Source organism: Pseudorasbora parva, chromosome 9 (genome assembly GCF_024679245.1).
Source record: "Pseudorasbora parva isolate DD20220531a chromosome 9, ASM2467924v1, whole genome shotgun sequence".
Taxonomy (NCBI): Eukaryota; Metazoa; Chordata; class Actinopteri; order Cypriniformes; family Gobionidae; genus Pseudorasbora; species Pseudorasbora parva.
In genome coordinates, this window is record NC_090180.1 from 16,991,033 (window position 1) to 17,011,973 (window position 20,941).

At 39.5% G+C, this 20,941-nt stretch overlaps 1 protein-coding gene across 1 annotated transcript in view; it reads right to left on the minus strand.

Annotated features, from left to right (window-relative positions):
* Positions 1 to 10,620: 10,620 nt before the first annotated feature.
* The window catches only part of bcl2b (BCL2 apoptosis regulator b), a 61,551-nt gene continuing 51,230 nt past the window's right edge, over positions 10,621 to 20,941 (minus strand). Inside the window, exon 2 of the mRNA XM_067454147.1 lies at positions 10,621 to 15,503. Coding sequence (XP_067310248.1) covers positions 15,366 to 15,503 — 138 coding nt within the window. The 3' untranslated portion in view covers positions 10,621 to 15,365. The remainder of the gene's footprint in view (positions 15,504 to 20,941) is intronic.

The window sequence follows — 20,941 nt, forward strand, 5'->3', positions numbered from 1 at the left end:
TAAAAAAAACAAAAAACAAAAACAAAAACTGCACAAGTTATAAAAACCAGCAACTGTTACAGAGATGAATACAAATATATTGTTATAATACCCTCCTATTTTGAAGCGCTCCATCAGAAGAAGACAGACCACTTTCTGATGAAAGGCATGTCCAGCTGAAAGATGTGTGACGTTGACAGATACTATATTAGCATATACTTGGCAACAACAACAAAAAAACAGAAAAAACAACAACAACAACAAAAAACACTGAGAATTTATCCCGCAGTCATTTCCACAGCGATGGCGTGGCAATCCCTAAAAGCAACAAAAAAGGTAACATACATGTCAAAAGCCATTGCCATCTCGGTTACATTATGAAATTTACATGATATGCAGAATGGAAAATAATAATATTTGTTTGGAGTAGCTAAATATGCATTTATTAATCACTGCAATATTATGCCCAGTCTTTTCAGTCTAGCTCCCAGGATAACAAAAAACATTTGTGCAAGATTCATACAGAAAAATTATTTTTTTTAAATTAAAGATTAATTTTAATCGTTTTAATCCTTCACAGCAAAAATATATCACTACAGGCTATAAGAACGTAGCCAAAGTATAAATGGCTGAACTTGTCAAACATTATGCATCATTTAGACAGACTAATATTGTAGTGCAACCAGGCAGTCAGAGCAGTTATGTAAGAATATGTTATTCTTAACTATGGAAAAACAATGAGTATTCAGCAAGTTTCCCCACTAATACAGTAAGCTAAAGGTAATCGTACACACCCTACAACAACATGCTTTTGTCATCTTTTTAAGTTTAATTAATGTGCTGGCAGCTGGCTAGATGTATTATAGTCATTAAAAATCAAAAAGGATTTAATAAATCTCAGCCACACCACGATCAAGAACATCATAGTAGTTAATAAAACTAGCACACAAATTCTTAATTCGTCTGAATTAATTATTAATTCATAGTTAGCAGCTCTCATTTTGGCTATTTTGTTTTGTTTAAACATTATAAAACTTGATTGAATATCGGTACTCACAGTCTGATAGGTGTCCATCGTCCATCTTAAATTAGTGTTTTGGTGATTCAATTCGGTAGGTGGTGCTGTCACAAAAAACTAGGGTCCTAGAACTGCGGTCTTAGAACTGGGGTCCTGAAACTGCAGCCTCCGGTTGTGCAGGAATACCCTTCTCACCTGACTGCTAACACCTCCAAGAGCTTTATGCTACAACCGACAAACTTGGCTCTGACATTCAGACTGTTCTGAAGTTAAGTTAGCTGCTATATCTTTCAGACTGATCCAACTTACAGTTTTCCTTAAAAAAATATATTATTAAAACTCTGGAAAATCCTATTGATCAGATGAGGTCCAAGACAGTTCAAACTCCCAACTGACAAAAGTTAACATTTTGACTCTTAAAGTTGCTCATTTACATTCGATTCCATTAGCTGCTATTCAATCTACTATTTCTAATCCACTGAGACTCACTTAGCTTCCTTTTTGTCTAATATTTCTGATCTGTCGAGTTAGTGTGAGTGAGGGTGCGTTCACACTTGTAGTTCGGTTAGTTTTGTCTGGACCAAAAACAAAACATATAGTCCTGGTCCGCTTAGTGTTCACACTGGCATTTTTAACAGCGAACCTAAAGTTACCGAACCAAAGGCATAGGGAGACGGTAACAACCTGATTGGTTGGCTTATAGCTTGCTTACCGAACATTCAAAACAATGCTGTGTGCTGGATTAAACGCGATAATTTTATGCGTGTACATATGTCATTATTTTTACCCGCTGAGAACTCATGAAGAGCTCATAAAATGTTCAAAACATTCAAAACAGCAGCAGTATTTCCTCCGTTGTGCAGAAAATAGACGGCCGTTCTGACGTCTGTACTTGCTAATTATGGGCAACACAGGTCCTTTGATGGGAAGAACCAGGTATGCTTTTTGTGCGTTTTTTCTAGCATTTTCGAAACATGCCCGTCGGACCAAGTATTGATGAGGCACTTTATCGTTGCTCCACGTTTGCCCTCTAACGTTAAAGTTATTTATTTTGGATATACCAATCTTTCCGCGTCGTCAAATCAGCTGACTATGTGTCGCATCTTGTGACATTACATCCTGTTTTTGGTTCGTTTACATGTCTTTGGTCCGTGTTGCGTTCATATATCAATCGAACCGCACCAGAGTTTGTTTGGAAGCGGACCGACACCCGTCTTTTTAGTGGTCTCTGTCCGCTTGTTTGGATGGCAGCGTTCACATATGTTCAAATGAACCGCACTAAACAAGCAATCGCACCAGGGTTCGTTTTAATCGAACCAAACATGACTGAGTGTGTCTATCTTATCTATCATTTAATATTTCTTATCTATCTCCTAGCAACCACCCAGAACACCATGGTAACCACCTACAACCACCCAGAACACCCTAGCAACCACCCCAAGTGCCCTAGCAACTGCATAGCAACACCCTAGCAGCAACCACCCAGAACACCGTGGTAACCACCTACAACCACCCAGAACACCCTAGCAACCACCCCAAGTGCCCTAGCAACTGCATGGCAACACCCTAGCAACCACTCTGAGTACCATAGCAACCGCTCGACAAAATAGGATAAAAAAGAACTACAAAAAAAAGGTTCGTTGAGACACTTTGGCTTGAGAAGTATTCTGGGTGGTTGCTATGGTGTTCCTATGCGGTTGCTTGGGTAGCCTACTCAGGGTAGTATTTTTTTTTTTAAATAAGTTTGGTTTTAGTTAGTTATTTGATGCTATAAAAACAGGGTCTGAAGTCATGATTGATGTAGTCACTGAGGCTCATGTAGCCAGACTGACGGTAGAAGGTCTGGACTCCATTGCTTTCATTAGGGGCATCGCTCAGATCAGTTCCCTTGCTCATGTTGGCACGCAAACTGATGTTATGGGGCAATGTCAATTCCTGAGAGCGACGCATGTACAGGGTGTTATGAATCAGGGTGCGGATCTGCTGTCCAGGGGCAATCCTCTATACGGAGAGTGGAAATTGAACAGGGAAGTGGTATCTGGCATCTCACAACAATGCCCATTGTACTCAGTTTTTCTACCTTAAAGACCAGAGCGTCTCCCTGGGGGTAGATGCGCTGGCACACCAATGGCCTCGCGTTACGCGTTACGAGTTCGAGACTCGACTGGGACTCATGAAAAAAATACTCCAAACTTAACTCGGACTCCAGTGATAAAGACTTCAGACTTGACTCAGTCTCCAGATGAAATACTAGTGAACATCTTTGTGTTCTAGATGACCAGATTTCTGAAATGAAGACCGTGGAGATTTCCATTTTTATATCAATATGCTATGGATTATTGTATTTGAGTTGGTCTATGAGTTTGGTAAAAAGTAATCAACAAAGAAATCAGATTATATTATCAAAAATGTGTCAAGTCATTTTCATTATGTAATTTGTATTCAGTAATTACAGTTTGGAAGTAATCTAACCAGAACTGGAAATTTCCCCAGTGGGCAAAATATCATTGAAATCACACTTGTTATATATTATCTATGAACTTAAAAACATAAGAATTTTTTTTTATAAATTTAGGGGAACATGATAAGCAATCATACTCAAAAAGAGATGTATTACAGAGTAGGTTTGCACACACAAGGAATTTGTTTTGGTGACAGAAGAAGAGTCCAGTACACAGAGACGACAACAGTACAGGTAGTAAAATAAAAGATAAAGATATATGTGAATAAGATACAAATATAAATAAATATATAAAGTATATAAATGAACAAAAATAAACACATTTGTGTGGTCTGGTGTGAGGGTAACAGTTTGGGAACCTGTTGTTTTGAAGTGGCCATGGGTTTCTTTGGGATGTCCACTAGAGGACAGTGTCCTCTGCTATTTGACATTCTCATGCAATGTCTATTTAAAGTACTTCTTACAGAATATGCATTTCTTTCTTTATATTTATACATAGATTTTAAATCTTTTAGCACTTTAAGGTTTCAGGTTTTTTTTGGTAACACTTCATTAGTTAATGTATTGTGCATCCTTGTGGACATTTTTGTCTTTTATTATTATTATTATTATTATCTTATCATTTTGCCAGTGTTAATGTTAACTACATACATTTTGACACAGGTGTATTTTTATTCGAATTTTACTATTTTGCCCCCATTAGCTTTAAAAAAATCATTTTGCACGATGGGTACACAAAATGCTTCTTCTCAGCACCTTTAAGACAAAAATGTCCCCATTGAAACCCATTAAAACTGCCATTTTTAATTACATGGCCATTTAACTATAAAATTATGCAATATTTGTTAATAGGCTTTCATTCTGTTGGCAAGGTTTCAAAAAATAAATAAATTACTAGATGCTGCCATTTTCTCAGATTTGGCCTATAAAGAAAGTGCTCATTGTATTCCTGTTTTCTGCTTCTTCAAATTATACAGACAATTGGATAAATTATGCAGCTGTAATTGTGTGGATGTGTTAGTATGGATGTTAGAGTGTGGTATGTATGTATGCAATAAAAAAAAAAATGTGTGTGCGTGTAATATTTGAGAGAGAAAAACTCAACTGCAAATAAGAAGTCCGCTGTGTGTCCTAATGGAGTTTTGCTGGCATCTAATGGAGAAAAGTTGGCACTGCGCCCAAACAAAATCTTACTGTGAGCTCATTTTTTGAGATGTCAACCTCAAATTTGGAGTACAGCTTTTTTAGATGTATGGCTTTGATTTTTTGTAGCAGTTTTAGAGTTCAACATGTTTAATAAAATATATATTTTATTTAAAATATTATTCATAAATTATGTCTGTGCTCCCAGTATTAATTTTTTATCACAATTTTTTGTCCTTTATAAACCTATGTGTAACTTTTTTTGAATGATGTACTATAGGGTTAACTAACCATGGGCACTTGAGCAGTAAATGTTTTACTCTATTTGTTCATCTTTTTATACAATTACAGATGTTCATTGTTTGTTCATGTTAGTTCACAATGCATTAATTAATGTTAACAAGATTTTAATTTGTATTGGTAAATGTTAAAATTAACAAAGATAAATTAATGCTTTGTAAGCCAATTCATTATTAGTTCATGTCAACTAAAGTAGTTTAGTAATGTTAACTAATGAACCTTATTGTAAAGTGTTACCGTTTTTTGTTTTGTTTTTTTTTAACCTAAAAAGAAGTTCTTAACAGTTTTTTCTCAGCTGTGCTTTGTACATTAAGTAATGATTGATCTAGTATTATTAAACACAATACCAGAAATTGGCTACTAAAAGTAATCAAAATGTCCATTTTAATACATTTTAATGTTTGACTACGTCGCGATATCAAGTAAACAACGTCGCGAAATCAACTGTAAATGTACAACGTTGCAACAGTGAAACAACGTCACAATATTAAGGTTGATCCAATTTGCAAAATCGAAAAGTAATCCAACGTTGATCCAACCATGGTACCTGACGTCATATCTATGCCTGACGTTGATTCAACGGTGAATCGGTGTTAAAGGGACTCGGCGCAGTACAAATTCCCGGCCGAAACAGCTTCCCTCACATCTCCCAACTGACAGAAATGAGAGAGTGAGGGGGAGGTGTGAGGAAAGATGTTTCGGCCGGGACTTTTTACTGCGCCGAGCCGAAGTACTCTTGGAAGTGCTAATCCGCCATACATTATAGTTCTCCTTTTTAATCCGATTAGAGAAGTACCACGTTTTATTTTGTCACCATACTTGATCGTTCAACTATTCGTGTAACTGTATTTAAATAGGGAAAAGATGGAGGTGTTTGGTACTTCTAACTTGATCTTTGTTTGGTTCCATAGTGAATGAACTGGGAGCTAACTAAGCTAAATGCTATCAGATCGTCACTGCCCGTCAGAGAGATTAAGTGCACGCACTGAGACGAGAGAGGTATGTATCAACTCGTTTTAGTTAAGGGAATAACATAGTTTAATATGAAAAAGCGGTGAAGTAACCCTTTAAAATGCCGGCTGGGATATGACCTCAAATTACACGTCCATCAATATGCAGGATCAGGGCTTGACATTAACTTTTTTGCACACCAGCCACCGTTGCTAGTGGTTTTCCAAAGTAACTAGCCAGCCAGCATTTTCACTGGCCACAATTTTGCGGTTTGGAAATTACATTTTATATGATCAAAGGGGGGGTGAAATGCTGTTTCATGCATACTGAGCTTTTCACACTGTTAAAGACTTGGATTCCCATCCTAAACATAGACAAAGTTTCAAAAACTAATGTTGGACGTTTGATGGAGTATTTCTGTGTCAAAAAATACTCCTTCCGGTTTCTCACAAGTTTCGGAGAGTTTTTTTCGAGTATGGGTCGACTTGACCTTAATAGAACGGAAGGTCCTTGTATGGGCCGTATGGGCTCCTTACCCGGTAGGGTGCGCGCCGGCAGATCCAGTCCTCCGTGAACACTTATGTCACGCGCCGCGCTCCACTTTATTCCTATAGGTGACGTTGAGCGACTTCAACGCTTCAGCACAGCATTCCGGGAAGGCAGCGCTGCATTTGAACCGATTTGAACGCAGAAATGATGGGAAGCTTCACAGCATCGCTTCAGTCGCGTCTCAAAGTGGATTTCCACGCCACTGCTGTCACAGGACTTCACCAAATCATACCAAAGAACTGTATTTTTGACGGAGCGATCCCAGCGATAAAGGTTCGGTCCTGCTTTGGAAGCAGCCGGTGAGTAAAACTGCTTCAAATGTCTCTGCTCTTGGCTATCGTCACGTGAGTAAACATCAGTAAACGACACTATCGCATGCTTTGCCATTCAAATTCGCTAACGTTACTCTATTGTTGTTCTGTATAACGTTACACTAGTCTGACGTGCAAAACCGTTTTGCTTGCTACTTCTAAGGTCTAGTCGCATACAATAGTCCATAAACCGAATCATGTCCTCATAAACTGCGAGTAGACAGAAATGTTGACAGGCCACTTAATACAGTACATACCACAGAGACAGACGTCCTGATGTTGCCGTTTCTCCTGTTCAATTTATTTCTGCCTCAGATTTGATTCTGGATCATTATCTGTATTAGCTGAGATAGCCATGGGTTTCTCCACACTTGAGGACGTCACCGCTTTGTTCGCGATCTTCATTCTTTAGCTCCGCCCACACGATACGCCTTCAGGCGCTCGTTTTTTGCCGGAAAGACTCAGTACAGCCTATATTTCTTTTATAAATATAATAAAACTAAAGACTTTTCGGAGATATGAAGGATGCAATACTACTCTATAGGTACTCAAGATTTACATGAGATTGACTGAAACTGAGTGTTTCACCCCCCCTTTAAAGTTGACTTTGGCATGCTTAAATTACTTGATTTTGAGTCATTTTACTTGATTTTGACGATTTAAAACCCTTTCAAACTTTCACATGCAGAGTGACCACCCAAATCAAGACTACATTGTATATCAGCTGGGATGTGCAGGTGGGCAAGGGCTGGATAGTTCACCCGAAACTGAAACGTATCCGATAATTTACTCACCCTCAAGCCATCCCTGTATATGACATTCTTCTTTCATACGAATACAATCAGAGTTTTTAAAAAATGCCCTTGGCTAATCCAATCTTTATCATTGCAGTAAACGGAAACCCAATATTTGAAACCCAAAAAGCACATCCATCCCTCATAAACATTCTCCTCTTGGCTCTAGGGGTTATTATAATGGATGAATGCATTTTTTTGGGGCTTCAAAGTTTAGGCTGCCATTTACTGTCATTATAATGGTTGGAAGAACCAGGATATTTTTAATATAACTCAAATTGTCATATACAACTAGGATGACTTCATGTAAATCATGGGGTTATTTTCATTTTAAGAGGGATCTATCAGCATGTGCCATCTAGAGTTTCATGACAGAACTTTATAGGTACAGCATTTCTCTTTCAATTCCATTTCTCGTAAAGTTCTTTTACTATTCTATACATTTTAAAACACATTCTCAACAAATGTTTTTTTTTTTTTTTTGATTTATTTTTGGCATTTTTGCCTTTATTGAGATATAGATTCAGTTTGGAGGATGGACAGAGAGAAGGGGGCTGAAAATGGGAAGACCACAAGTGCCAGGATTCGAACTTAGGTCGCCTATATGTGCGTTACATGTTGGGATGGTAATTGGATCTCATCTAGTGTTCCCATCCCTCATGACTTCCGTCTAGTAAGGTCAAACCGACGCGATCATAGAAATATATATATATATAATATTATGTAGATGCCTCATTCGACCGATCTATGATCGCACCAGCTTGACCTTACCTGACGGAAGAAATGATGGATGGGAACAAGATGAGATTCGTCTGGATATGAGGTAAAAAAAATAAAAATAAAAACATAAATACTGTTGTGTTTCTCACAGAAACCGATCGGTTCGTGTCTTAAGACATCAATGTGTCGTCACGAGCAGCAGGGTTTTTGTGCATGTTGTCTAAGCATGTTTTTTTGTGTTTTTTTTTTTACTCTCATAGAGTTGTTACCTATTCACATGCATTATGACTGGCAGACTGCAACGGTTGAAGTTAAAAACAAGGACACCTACATCTTGGATACACTAGGGGTAAGCAGATAAACATCACATTTTCCTTTTTGGGTGAATCCATTTCCTTTAAAGGGGGGGTGAAATGCTGTTTCATGCATACTGAGCTTTTTACACTGTTAAAGACTTGGATTCCCATCCTAAACATAGATAAAGTTTCAAAAACTAATGTTGGACGTTTGATGGAGTATTTCTGTGTCAAAAATACTCCTTCCGGTTTCTCACAAGTTTCGGAGAGTTTTTTTCGAGTATGGGTCGACTTGACGTTAATAGAGCGGAAGGTCCTTGTATGGGCTGTACGGGCTCTTCTCCCGGTAGGGTGCGCGCACGCGTGACTAGAGCGAGAGAGGAAATGCACGCCCATACACTCCCGCCGCGCTCCACTTTATTCATATCTGTGACATCAAGCGACTTCAACGCTTCAGCACAGCAAGTCACTGCTGTCAGGACTTCACCAAATCATACCAAAGAAGTGTGTTTTTGACGGAGCAGTCCCAGCGATAAAGGTTCGGTCCTGCTTTGGAAGCAGCCAGTGAGTAAAACTGCTTCAAATGTCTGTGTTGTTGTCGCGTGAGTAAACAGTAAACAACACGATCACGTGCTTCATCATTCAAATGCGCTAAGGGACTCCATTGTTTGTATAACGTTACACTAGTCTGACGTGCAAAACCGTTTTGCTTGCTACTGCTAAGGTTTAGTCACATACAATAGTCCATAAACCGAATCATGTCCTCATAAACTGCGAATAAACACACACAAATGTTGACAGGCACTAAATACAGTACATACCACAGAGACGGACGTCCTGCTGTTGCTGTTTCTCCTGTTCAATTTATTTTAGCCTGGATCATATCTATTAGCTGAGCTCGATAGCTATGGGGTTTTTCCACGCTTGAGGACGTCACCGCTTTGCGCTCGTCATTCTTTAGCTCCGCCCACTCGATACGCCTCCAGGCGCTCGGCTTTTTCCGGAAAGACTCGGTACAGCCCATATTTCTAAAGACTTTTCGGAGATATGAAGGATGCAATACTACTCTATAGGTACTCAAGATTGACATGAGATTGACTGAAACTGAGTGTTTCACCCCCCCTTTAATGAATTTTCAAAGTTTTAAAAAAATAAAAAAATGTGTATTCACTGTTTTTTACACATACATTGAAAGTCAATGGGGTCCAAAACTGGACCCCAAAACTGGACCCCATTTACTTTGATTAAGTAAAAATAAATTAATTTATATCTTTTTAATTCATTTTATTAATATTAATATTTAATGTTTTATGTATTGTGAATATAGTCTCTATGCAAAATGGAATAACGAATGCCATTTATTCGCATTCTGTTCTTTACATTTGGCATTGATATTCACTGGTGTCCCCCTTTTTTCTTTTTCAGAACAGACCTGCAACATAACCAGGTAAAATTCTTGTTACAAAACAGTACATTTAAACTAGTTCAAATATTGATCGCTCTAACAAAAACTAGCACAACTATATGGCATGTCATTCACACCCGCATCTGGCTTTAATTTTCAATTCTTTTTCCAGTCGAAGCATGTCGTGTTTTCCATATGCATGAAGACAGAGAAAGGGAGAGAAAGAGCTCTGGGGACAGAGGGCGGTTCAAGCGGGATGAACTCGCTCCTCAGGGAACTGTTCGCTCTCGCTCTCTGTCTGTCACATTCGCAGTCACCATTCGTTTTACCGCATCATGCTTTTCACAGATTCAGTGGTGTCTTTTTGAAGAACGCCATGAGCTGAAGAAAAAGAATGAGCGTGTGAGGAGAGAGATTGAGTGCGAAGTGAAAGCTGGCCCGCGGGAGTCCTTTTTACACGCATGGCATTTAGTGGGATGAGGGATTGGAGATGGGTGTCTTTGAAGTTGAGGGGACACTGTGAACAAATAACACCCCCAGTGCTCGTGGCCATCGTACCTACTGTATCTGCGTTGGTTTGTATCTGTGCGTGTCCTTCCCTTAAATAACTGTAACTTCAGCGCACAGCCTTCTGATGTTTGTTTGAATTACCTCACAGAAATATCACCATAAATCAGTCATTTCACGGAGGCATTGGCGTCTTAAATTGGTTTTATTGAATCTTAATTTGTTTGGCAGGAACAGAAGGACTCTAGACTCTAGTAGCTTATTCAAGCAGTGACACATGATCATACACAACAGCACGGTGACTTTGTGTGTCCTGTGCATCGCTATCACATAAAGTATAGCAGCTTTTCTTCAAAGTGAAATTGCTCCAGGTGTAACAACAACACAATACAGGATCATTCAGAAACAGACATATATTTTGTGTCTACTGTACATTGTGACCTTTATTTTGCACACGTTTATAAGTATTTGTTGCTCAGAGAGTGCTCATGAAAGATGTCACCTAATGTTCAATACAGTCTAGTGCATGGGTTCTCAACTCTGGCCCTCAAGCTCCACGTTCTTGAAGATTTTAGCTCCACTCTTGATCCAGTGCATTGGTGTCCAATCCTGCTCCTGGATGGAAGGCCACTGTCCTACAGATTTCAGCTCCAAACCTAATTAAACACCCCTGTTATCAAGCTCTACCTAGGCATGCTAGGGGTTCGTTTCTCTTCGCTTTTAGACATACACCCGCAAACTTCCCTAAGCACTTCCACTCGGGGGAATCCCTGCCCCCATTTTGAAGTGAGTTTCACTTTGTCAAGTGGGTGAGGACATTTTATTTGGATAGCCCCCACCCCCTCGATTTTGACAAAGGGAGGGAGTCTACTCTGATGCACACTTCAAGCAGCTCTATATCCCACAAAAACCTGCTTGTGATGTCACAGCAGGTCACGCTTAACTGTAAAGTATATTTATTGAGAAGTAATCACATACTAGTGTATAATATATGAATTGGGTTGAGATTACCTTATGTTCACAGTCTTTTATACTATTGATCTCATTCCACCAGTTCATATACATATAGGATTTTACATATTTTAACAAATTGGGCCCTATTTTAACAATCTTAGTGCATGGTCTAAAGCGCATGGCGCAGGTGCACTTAGGGCATGTCCGAATCAACTTTAGAGAAGATGGTCGGAACACACGGCACATAGTCTAAAAGGGAGGTCCCTATTATCTTAATGTGTAATGGGTGTTTTTTGGGCGTAACGTGCAATAAACCAATCATCTCATCTCCCATTCCCAGCTGCACTTGCATCATGGCAGATTCACTATTTACATGGCGGAATTTGCGAACTGAGCACTTCTCTAGAGAGGAATCCTTTCATTTGTAATATTTAAAAATGTTTGTGTGCTGCTGCGCGTCCCTGTGTGTGTAATAAGCAGAGTGTACGCATGTTGTGGACCTGCCCATAGGCGCATATTAACATGCTCTTTAAATAAAGATAAAAATACTGCACCATTGACTTTCGACCATGTTTTTTGTTGGTCAGTGGTGCAGTCTATTTTAGTCGCATCAAAATAGCAATACGCCTTAACACACCGCGTTTTCAGACCACTACGCTAATGAATGTGTAAATGGGCACAAAAGCATTTGCTATTTAAACAACGTCGCACTGAATGTGAAAATGATAACTGTATTGGGCTGAAACTAGCAAAAAACACTTGCATCGCGCCTTGTGCCAGGTTTGATAGGGGCCGTTAAATTAAACAGCTCTATAGTAAATTCCAAGGGCTTACGGCATTCCATTTAAACCTTATGCACAAGCTCCGCAAGTAGTGGGCACTCGTGCAGCATAAGCAATGACGCACATCCGAGTCCACATGTAGGGAAGTTAGCGAGTGAAGAGCATACTATTTTGGAATGAAACGCAGCCTAAAAACTTCCATACAGATGTGTTGACACAAGTTGGAGCTAAACTCTGCAGGACAGTGGCCCTCCTGGACCAAGTTTGGACACCCCTGGTTTAGTGAATAATGCATTCGTTAATAGACTAATATAATTTTCTTCTGCTTCAGCGCACTCAAATATAATAGTGCAAAGTCAATTTATACAGCATAATATATATATTTATATTTATATAAATTACATAACTTTCCAAACATCAAACTAAAAGACATGTTCGAAAGACATGTAGTATTTTCTCAAGCAAAAGCTCAATTTTAACATGACCGCTTTAGTAAAATCATCCTTAGTGAAGATAAACAAAGCTGAATTTATTTTACGAGACATTAAAAGATTTAATGAATGAAAAAAACACTAAAATTAGATGTTTAAAAACCTTGTTTTTGGTTAAACAATGGAACAGTCATTTTCTTAACCATTATGTTGTTGTGTTTCAGAGTAAAATATTGCCTAAAAGCGGTAAGACAAGATAAATTTACTTGAGAAGCCAATATGTGTAAGATCCTAAGTAATCATTTCTTGTTTTAAACAACCCTAAATAAATTGTTCATTATTTACAAGAAAAACTGGTGTGAGAAAAATCATCTTAATATCATACATTTGCTTCTTAAGCAACATTTCTAACTTAAGTGTCATGGATTTTCTCCAAAGATGTTATGTTGACATGTTAAAATTGACTTCTCACTAGTGAAAATACAATAGCAGAATACATTTCAATGGCCTCCAGTTAGGATGAAAGACGAAAAATAAAGTTTTAATATAGGGTTTCCATAAAGCTACAGAAACCGTGACTACATGAAATGAATTATTAATATTCATGACATCGCCACACAAAACAGGCAATTAAATTATAATTTATAGAATTTATCGTTTTTACATTAAGCAGCATTGATTCAGCAAATTAAGATCAAAATTACACACCAAATCTTTCAGAGAATCTAAAACTTGAAAATGAAATAAAATCTAAATGATCTTTTGAAGTTAAAGTTGGACGATTGTTTTTAGGTACCTACAAATAAATAAAGGTGAAATAAGAATGAAATCTATCTATTAGAAACATTTGAACAAACTTTAGTGTCAGAGAAAATTGCAACTGTAAACTAGAGACAAACATCAACTATTTATGACACTAACATAAACCGTTCCTTTTGAAAGCTATATTGTTTTCCATAAAGCTTCGATCTTTTCGGACAGGTTTTGTTGTTGTTGACCATGCTACTGCATACAGACAGACATGTCAGTAGACGTTCCTCTTTCACGTGTAGCCCGTTCATCTGCTTTGCTGGACATGGTTGATTTCCAAATTTATCTATCAACCACAAATACTGTATATTTAAGACAGTATCACATTATAAAACGAACATACAGCCATAAAGGCAGATAACAAGTAACATTGACTGGTTCAGGATGTAAGATCTAAGTGAAGAGGGCACCCATTTCTCAAAAGTTCATTAGCACCCCATACAGTGCCACTGTCTGTAGAGGAGATCATAGTTAATGATGCAGCACATGACCTCCGATACTACATCAATGCGAGCAAGCGTTCAACAACCATCGCCTTCTTGGTACGTAGTCCCTTTGTTGTTCCAAAGTTTCATTTTGGTTCCATGTGAACCCAAAGGCGACCGATGCAAAAGCACCAAAGCACATGGCACACACTGTATACAGTTGCTTTTGTCCATAGTTTTTGCACTTAAACTTTTTAATTTCCTGCGTGGCAATCCTTTAAACATGCAGCAGGATTGTGTTTAAGCGTGTTGTTTTGAGAACAGGAAGATTGCACATATAACTGTAAACACCAAATCCAAGGAACACAGAATGGATTTCCACCACAGATTTCCTTTGTTTACATTGGACCCAACTGATCCCTGAACTTGATGCTTTGGAAATTAAATAATAATAATAGTAGTAATGAAAAGCCTGGACCACTGGGAGAATTTCATGAAAGCATGTCCCAGCCATATTTCACCCCAAATAGTACATTTGTGTGCAATGAAAGTTTTGAGATCCACCCAACTGCTTCTTGTGGTGTATGAATGAACACTGAAGGACAACAGTGTAATTAGAGTGTTAAAGAAGAATAAAGCATCAACACACATACTGTACAGCTAGAAGTCTTTTGACCAGCTCACATGCATCTGTTGAACACGTCGATAATGCGTCTAACCTAGGCTCTCTCAAAGTCTGAAAACAACTTTCTGAAACCCTCAATAAAGCTCTTTAAGTTGCTATTGCTACAGAGAGAAAATGGCATCCCATTATCAATTTTTCAGGTGCTCCATGAGCATGAGTTTTCATCAAAATCCAGTGGCCAGAGGCACATCGCCATTTCTCATGCCATTTCTCTCATTTCCTCCTCACAGTTCTTCTGGTTTTTTCTTACACTATGTTACAAGAGTGGCGGCAATATCACAAGAAACGTTAGCCTGAAATTGGTAAGACAAGCTACAATTAATCCTACAAAAACAACTAAGACCAACGATGGTAGTTTAGTGCAGGCTGTCTCTTAAGATCAACCTGACTGGTAAAGGACATTTGTAGAGTGCTGGTGTCATCAAAAGATACTTTCAATCACCACAGATCTTCAAAACATCCAGATGTTTCTTGTCCTTTGCATTTTCCCATCATTTCTATGTATAAGAACACTAATAATCAATATGTGCTACACTAAAAACTCACTTTGAGATTTGAACTGATTCTGCCGATGATACTGCCATCAATGTCTCTTTCACCTCATTATTCATCTTCTCTGCCATCCTCTCATGATGTGTCGGCAGCGCATTCATTTCCTGTCTTTTCTGTCTTTGTGTTTGAAGGCAGAGAAGAAAGACTTGTAGAGAGTGGGAGAAAAGCTTTGAAGAGGAGCAGTCCTGGGACATGGATGTCTTCTGGGGAAAGCAGCGGAGGGGGTTTAGACTGAGCGGAGAGTGTTGACTGGAGGGAGGAATGGCAAGCGAGTGAAGGAGGGGAAGGTTCTTCATTTCTGAGCAAGGTAGGCTCCTATGGTCAAGCCGACAGCCCCGAGAGCGGCTAGACCGAAGACCGTTACTATTGATGACCACGAGCTGCGAAAAACTGAGTCCCTCTGCCTGCTGTAGAGCTCCACAAATGCCTCCTGATGAGAGAGAGAGAGAGAGAGAGAGAGAGAGAGAGAGGGAGAGAGAGAGAGAGAGAACTTCCATTAAAACATAGCATTTCATTGAACATGTTGCTAATGCATCACTATTACCATTTATTTGATTTCAGAAAATGTAATGGTCTACTCTAGACATTTAAAATTATATTTGATAACAATTTACCATTATTCTTAAATTGCTCCTCATAAATAAATCAACAGTAATGCTAGTTTCTACAAAAAAGTCTGATACACATCCTAAACAAAATAGTAGGGCTGCAAAAGCCTGCAACTTATGATTTTTTTAATAATTGATTAGTTGGCCGATTATTTATATAGTGGCCAGCAGTAGCATAAACTGCTGACATCTACATTTTTTTCTTCAAGACTAGTCCTAACTTTTTAAAGGTAGTCACAAAATAAGGTAGATCTGTCTAATTTGAATCAGAGAACAAAGACTGATTACCTCTTGTAATTGCAACTGGCTGCAGTACTTGCATAAATAAAAAATGTAATACTTTAAATATTAAACTAAAGACGTCAACATTTAGTTCTACAGTATATCTAATGCAACATTTCCATCAAAGTATCACAATTGCAAGATTGCAAATAATAATGAATAAAAACTTTTGCATATTATCATAAAGTGAAGTCAGATCTGTATGAAGTGCCAGCATTCCATTCAAATGTTTTTGAATATTTGCAATATTCTATGGAGTTAAAGTCATAGGGAAGCCTGTTTAAAGTGTTGCACCTACCGTCCCCTAGTGGTAAGAATGTGGTCTATGCAGTCTATAGGGATCGAGAGATAAACAGCCTCAGTTCAAGAGCTCTAGGTGAATGAGAGTCTACATTTCACAACCCATACTGCCAAATACCAACAAAATATTCCATATATAATCTCATACTGTCACTTAAACTCATAAATCAGACCAGCATTTAGGATACTAGTTCAACTAGTATCCCACATGTTAGTATGTAGTCTTAGAATGTGTCTTTAAACACAGAAGAGAGAGGATGTCCGCTAATGTGACGACTGCGGGCAAACAGGCGGACAGAGGAAGTGGCATCCCGAACTTTGTGTTACAGGATGTCCATTCAGCTGAACTGGGGGAGTATTCCTCCTGTAGTTCCTCTCCAGAGGACAATCCTCAGTGTGTTGGAGACGATCGCGGCATAGATAACTCAAACCTAGTGTAATATTCTAAAAGCAGTAGACAAAGTATCATTATAAAGGGCTTTATAGACATTTATCCGGTTTTGGCACAAAGGAATTATTTTAAAAATGTGCATAAGTGATCCATACAGGTGTACCATATAGCTTTTACTTCCTTGGAACCACAAAAAAAAAATTGCATATAAGGCACCAAAAACACAAAAGAACATGATTTTCTTAAGTCAAAGCCATATGATACAACTGAAATACAATAAAACTGAAATCTCATTTATGTGCATTTAAATATGCAAAATGCATCACACCAATGGAATCAAAGTTTTTGTTCTAGTATGTTTCAACATTTAAAATTGTGTTTAGTCACGAATGTACTATGTAATTTAGGAGATTGTTTGGAAATAATTTCGAACTGTGTTGTACAGTTTTACACGAAACCATTTATCAACAAAAAACTGAAAACATTTAATGTGTTTTGGCTGCTCATTGGTGTTTTGGAGGCCTGAAAGCAAAACTGGGTTTCAAACTGCACATTTTTAAATACGATACTGTTATTGTCTCAGTGTAAACTACAAAAATGTGAATTTGCGAAACTGGTGATGTCATGCCCATGCATATTACTTGTTCAGTCTATAGGCATGTAGTCTCGCATAGCCAGACCTTCAGACTGACGGCAGAAGGTCTGGACTTCATTGAAGCTTTCATTGGCCAAGGACCGCCAGATAGGACGTTTGACTGACATTTACCACAACCGCATCATGTTTAGGGCTGTGAAAATGTAAAATCAATGTACCTGCAATAACAGACCGGCATGCATCTATAAATGATTCATTTAAGAACGCTGTGAAAGTTTCCTGCAATGGAGCAGAGAAATTCTAGCCTGACAAGCTAGACCCACATCAAGATGTTTGGTCTGGAAACTCACCATTGACAGGGCTCAATCCAAGGGGCGGGATAAACGGTTGTCTTTCAAACTCCCTCTGCACACAGTTAGATAACGCTGCAACCAACCAGAGCACGAAGGTGAAGCGGAGCTAACGTTAGTTGATGAAACTTTTGCAAAACTCCGAACACATCTTCCCTTCTTAAGAATGACTTCAGAGCCATTCTTTTTTTCTCTCCAACTCCAAGTCTTCCAGAGTCGCGGTCAAAGTTGATTCGAAAGACCAACTGCACCATTCTCCAGCTTCTGTGTTTACTATTAGCACGCAAGCGTAATTCGCCCATTATGTTATGCCCTTCCCACAGACTCTATACATGATGTGATTGGTCTAAACAGAGTTTGGTTTTTACAGCTCAGACGTGTATTGAGAGTTGCTAGACGATACTCGCGGCAGATTAGATTTGCTGCCGCTAGGGTGCGTCTTGATTTCTAGACTAGAGAAATTCATATTTCCATACAAAATCCGGTGTTTAACTGATCAAGCGCTCATTGTCTTCCACGAGGGAGTTTGGCGTCACAGCATTTGTTTCCAGGCGAACTGTTAAAGAATGTAACCCACGCGTCTCGCGGACATCCCGTAGAATTCAACCAATTAGAGGACGACTTCGAAACTTCTGAAGTGTTTCCAGAAAAGTGTGCCATATGCATCACATATTCAGCCAACAGTCCATGGGTGTGACATCTGAGGCTGAGACTAATAGGTGCATAGTGTTCTTTACAAAGGGACATCGCCAATACTGGCCTGGCAGCAAAATACGACGGTTAGTTGTTCTCGTGGATCCGAGTGAACGGGGGACCGTTTTGACAACATTGTCATTTTTTGGAGCTGAAGAGTCCTTGTTGTCATTAAATCATATGAAAATCAGAGCTAGATTATTCTGTTAAGCTTCCCCTTTTGTATTCCATTGAAGAAAGAAAGTTGTACATGTTGGAGGTTCATTTGGGGGTGAACTGTCCCTTTAGATGGATATACAGGAAGCACTTCCTTTTATTCTGAAGCTTCACAGGGTGAAGTCCAAAACACCAGAAAACTATTTCCCCTCACACTCCCTTCCATGTGGCTTGTGAGAGACACAGCAAAGCTGAGAATAAAACTCTGACTTCCTTGCATTTAAGCTGCTCAAGCAAGCCTCTCTGGTGGATAACATTTGTGTATCTCTATTAAAAGATTAGTTCACTTCAAAATTAAAATATCCGGATATTGTGCTCACTCCCTTCTCATACAAGATGTTAAAGGTGCCATGTGTAAAAATTGAGGTAAAAATATCCAAATAAATGAACTACACGCATCAAAAGAATGAGAAGAAATAAGGGCAATGATGTCATAAAAAAAATGTCAAGTTATAGTGCTGCAGAGATATCAACCTTAATTAGCAGTAGCATTACTAGCCCCGGGCCGTCAGGTATCGTAATACCAGTCTCGGCCATGGGAGGCGATATGCGGGCAACATAACCACCAGCCAACCTGCAATACACGAATAACTCGCATGGCTTATGGGTGTACTTGAACCTGATGTCAATTGTGTGGAAAGTACAGCCCACTACTTCATTTCAGTTCAGGGAAGAGAGCAGATGGATGGCCGAAGTCCTTGGCCCCTTAAATGTATCTGATATGATAAAAATAGCTGTTTTTACCTAACCGGAAAAAGCGGAAGTGCGGGCGCCCGGCGACTGTGTCCTGTCCCGTCATAATAAAAGTCCCGGTACTCGCGAGCTGTTTAGAATAGGCGCCCTCCAGTGGATGAAAAGTTGCATAGAGCACCTTTAATGTCTTTCTTTCTTCAGTTCAAAAGAAATATAAAAAAATTGAAGAAAACATTCCAGGATTTTTCTCCCCATTATAGCCTTCCATGGTAACCAAATTACTGAAAAATGTCCAAATCAATGCAGTTTCAAAGCCCTTTAAAGGAAAGTTGAATACCAGAAGAGGAATGGGGTGTTATCTTGCGAAATGTTATTTTCAAAACAAGTTTTTTAATTAATATACTTTTTAACCTAAAATGCTCCTCTTGCGCTGCTTTGTGTCATACCAGTGGTTGTGCAGTTACTTTGTAAAGGTCACGCTATATCATAAGCAGAAGTACTAATATAAATACCTTTTAGCAAAAAAAAAGGTAAAAAAAACAATGTGTTTTTATTAAAGGCCACTTGTATTAGTCCTTGCATTTGGTGGTACTTCTGCCTTTGTCTGGTGTGACCTTTCTGACATGATTGTGCAGTCCTTGGCATGTAGCAGACCAGTGCAAGATGAGCAATTTAGGTTAAAAAGTATATTAATATTTTTTTTAAATAACCTAAATAACTTAAAAAAGATCGTTTCACTACACTGTTAAACTTTCCCGCAATTTTACAGTTACTTACCATAAAAAGCCCAGTAAAATACAATTTATATTATTTACAGTTTGCTACTGTACAGTATTGTGGCAAGGGGGGCGTGGTTCAGCGAGGTCTGCAGCGGGAGAGAGAGCCGCGGGACAAGCGGTACGTGAGTGGGTTGGAAGCAGATTAATAACACCTGTCTCTTGTTCTAGTAATGAGCGCGGAGAGGGGATAAAACATCAGTGGAACCGGAGATCGAGGAGAGAGAGAGCCCGGACGGTTGATGCCAAACCCCCCTCACAGAGACTGAGTAACCGGAAGCCGGAAGTGCCGACCCGGAAGTGATCGAGAGATCGTTGTTTATGAGATTCCACACCGCAGTGTGTGTTGCTAACGTTTTGAGTTATAATAAAGAGAAAAGCATCAACCGTCCAGCCGACCCCTTGTCCTCTTCCTTCCTTATCATATCGAACTTTGCTACAGTGGTGCCGAAAACCCGGGAAGGAAGTAGGACCGCGCCGCCGCCATGACTACTCCAACGCCCTCCGCCACGCCGTTTGCGGACATTATCACCTCTCTCGCGGCCCTCCACCAGGAACAACATCAGTCCATGCTGGAGCTGCGGGCGGACCAGGAGCGTCGATTCGAGGCCATCGTCCGCGGCCAGCAAGAGGACCGCGAGAGGTTCCGGAGCTGGATAGACCGGGAGGTTCGCACCGAAGCCGCCGGGCTCGCCAGCGCACCGGTCCACGTGCCCCTCCACAAAATGGGGCCACAGGACGATCCCGAGGCCTTCATAGACCTTTTTCAAAAAGCGGCGGAGGCCTGCGGGTGGCCCCGGGCACAGTGGCCGGTGCGCCTTATTCCATTGCTCAGCGGAGAAGCCCAGGCGGCCGCCCAACAACTGCCGGTGGCGAACCTCCTGGATTACGACGATCTGAAGAGGGCCATCATCCAGCGGGTCGGTCGGACCCCCGAACAGCACCGTCAGCGTTTCCGCTCGCT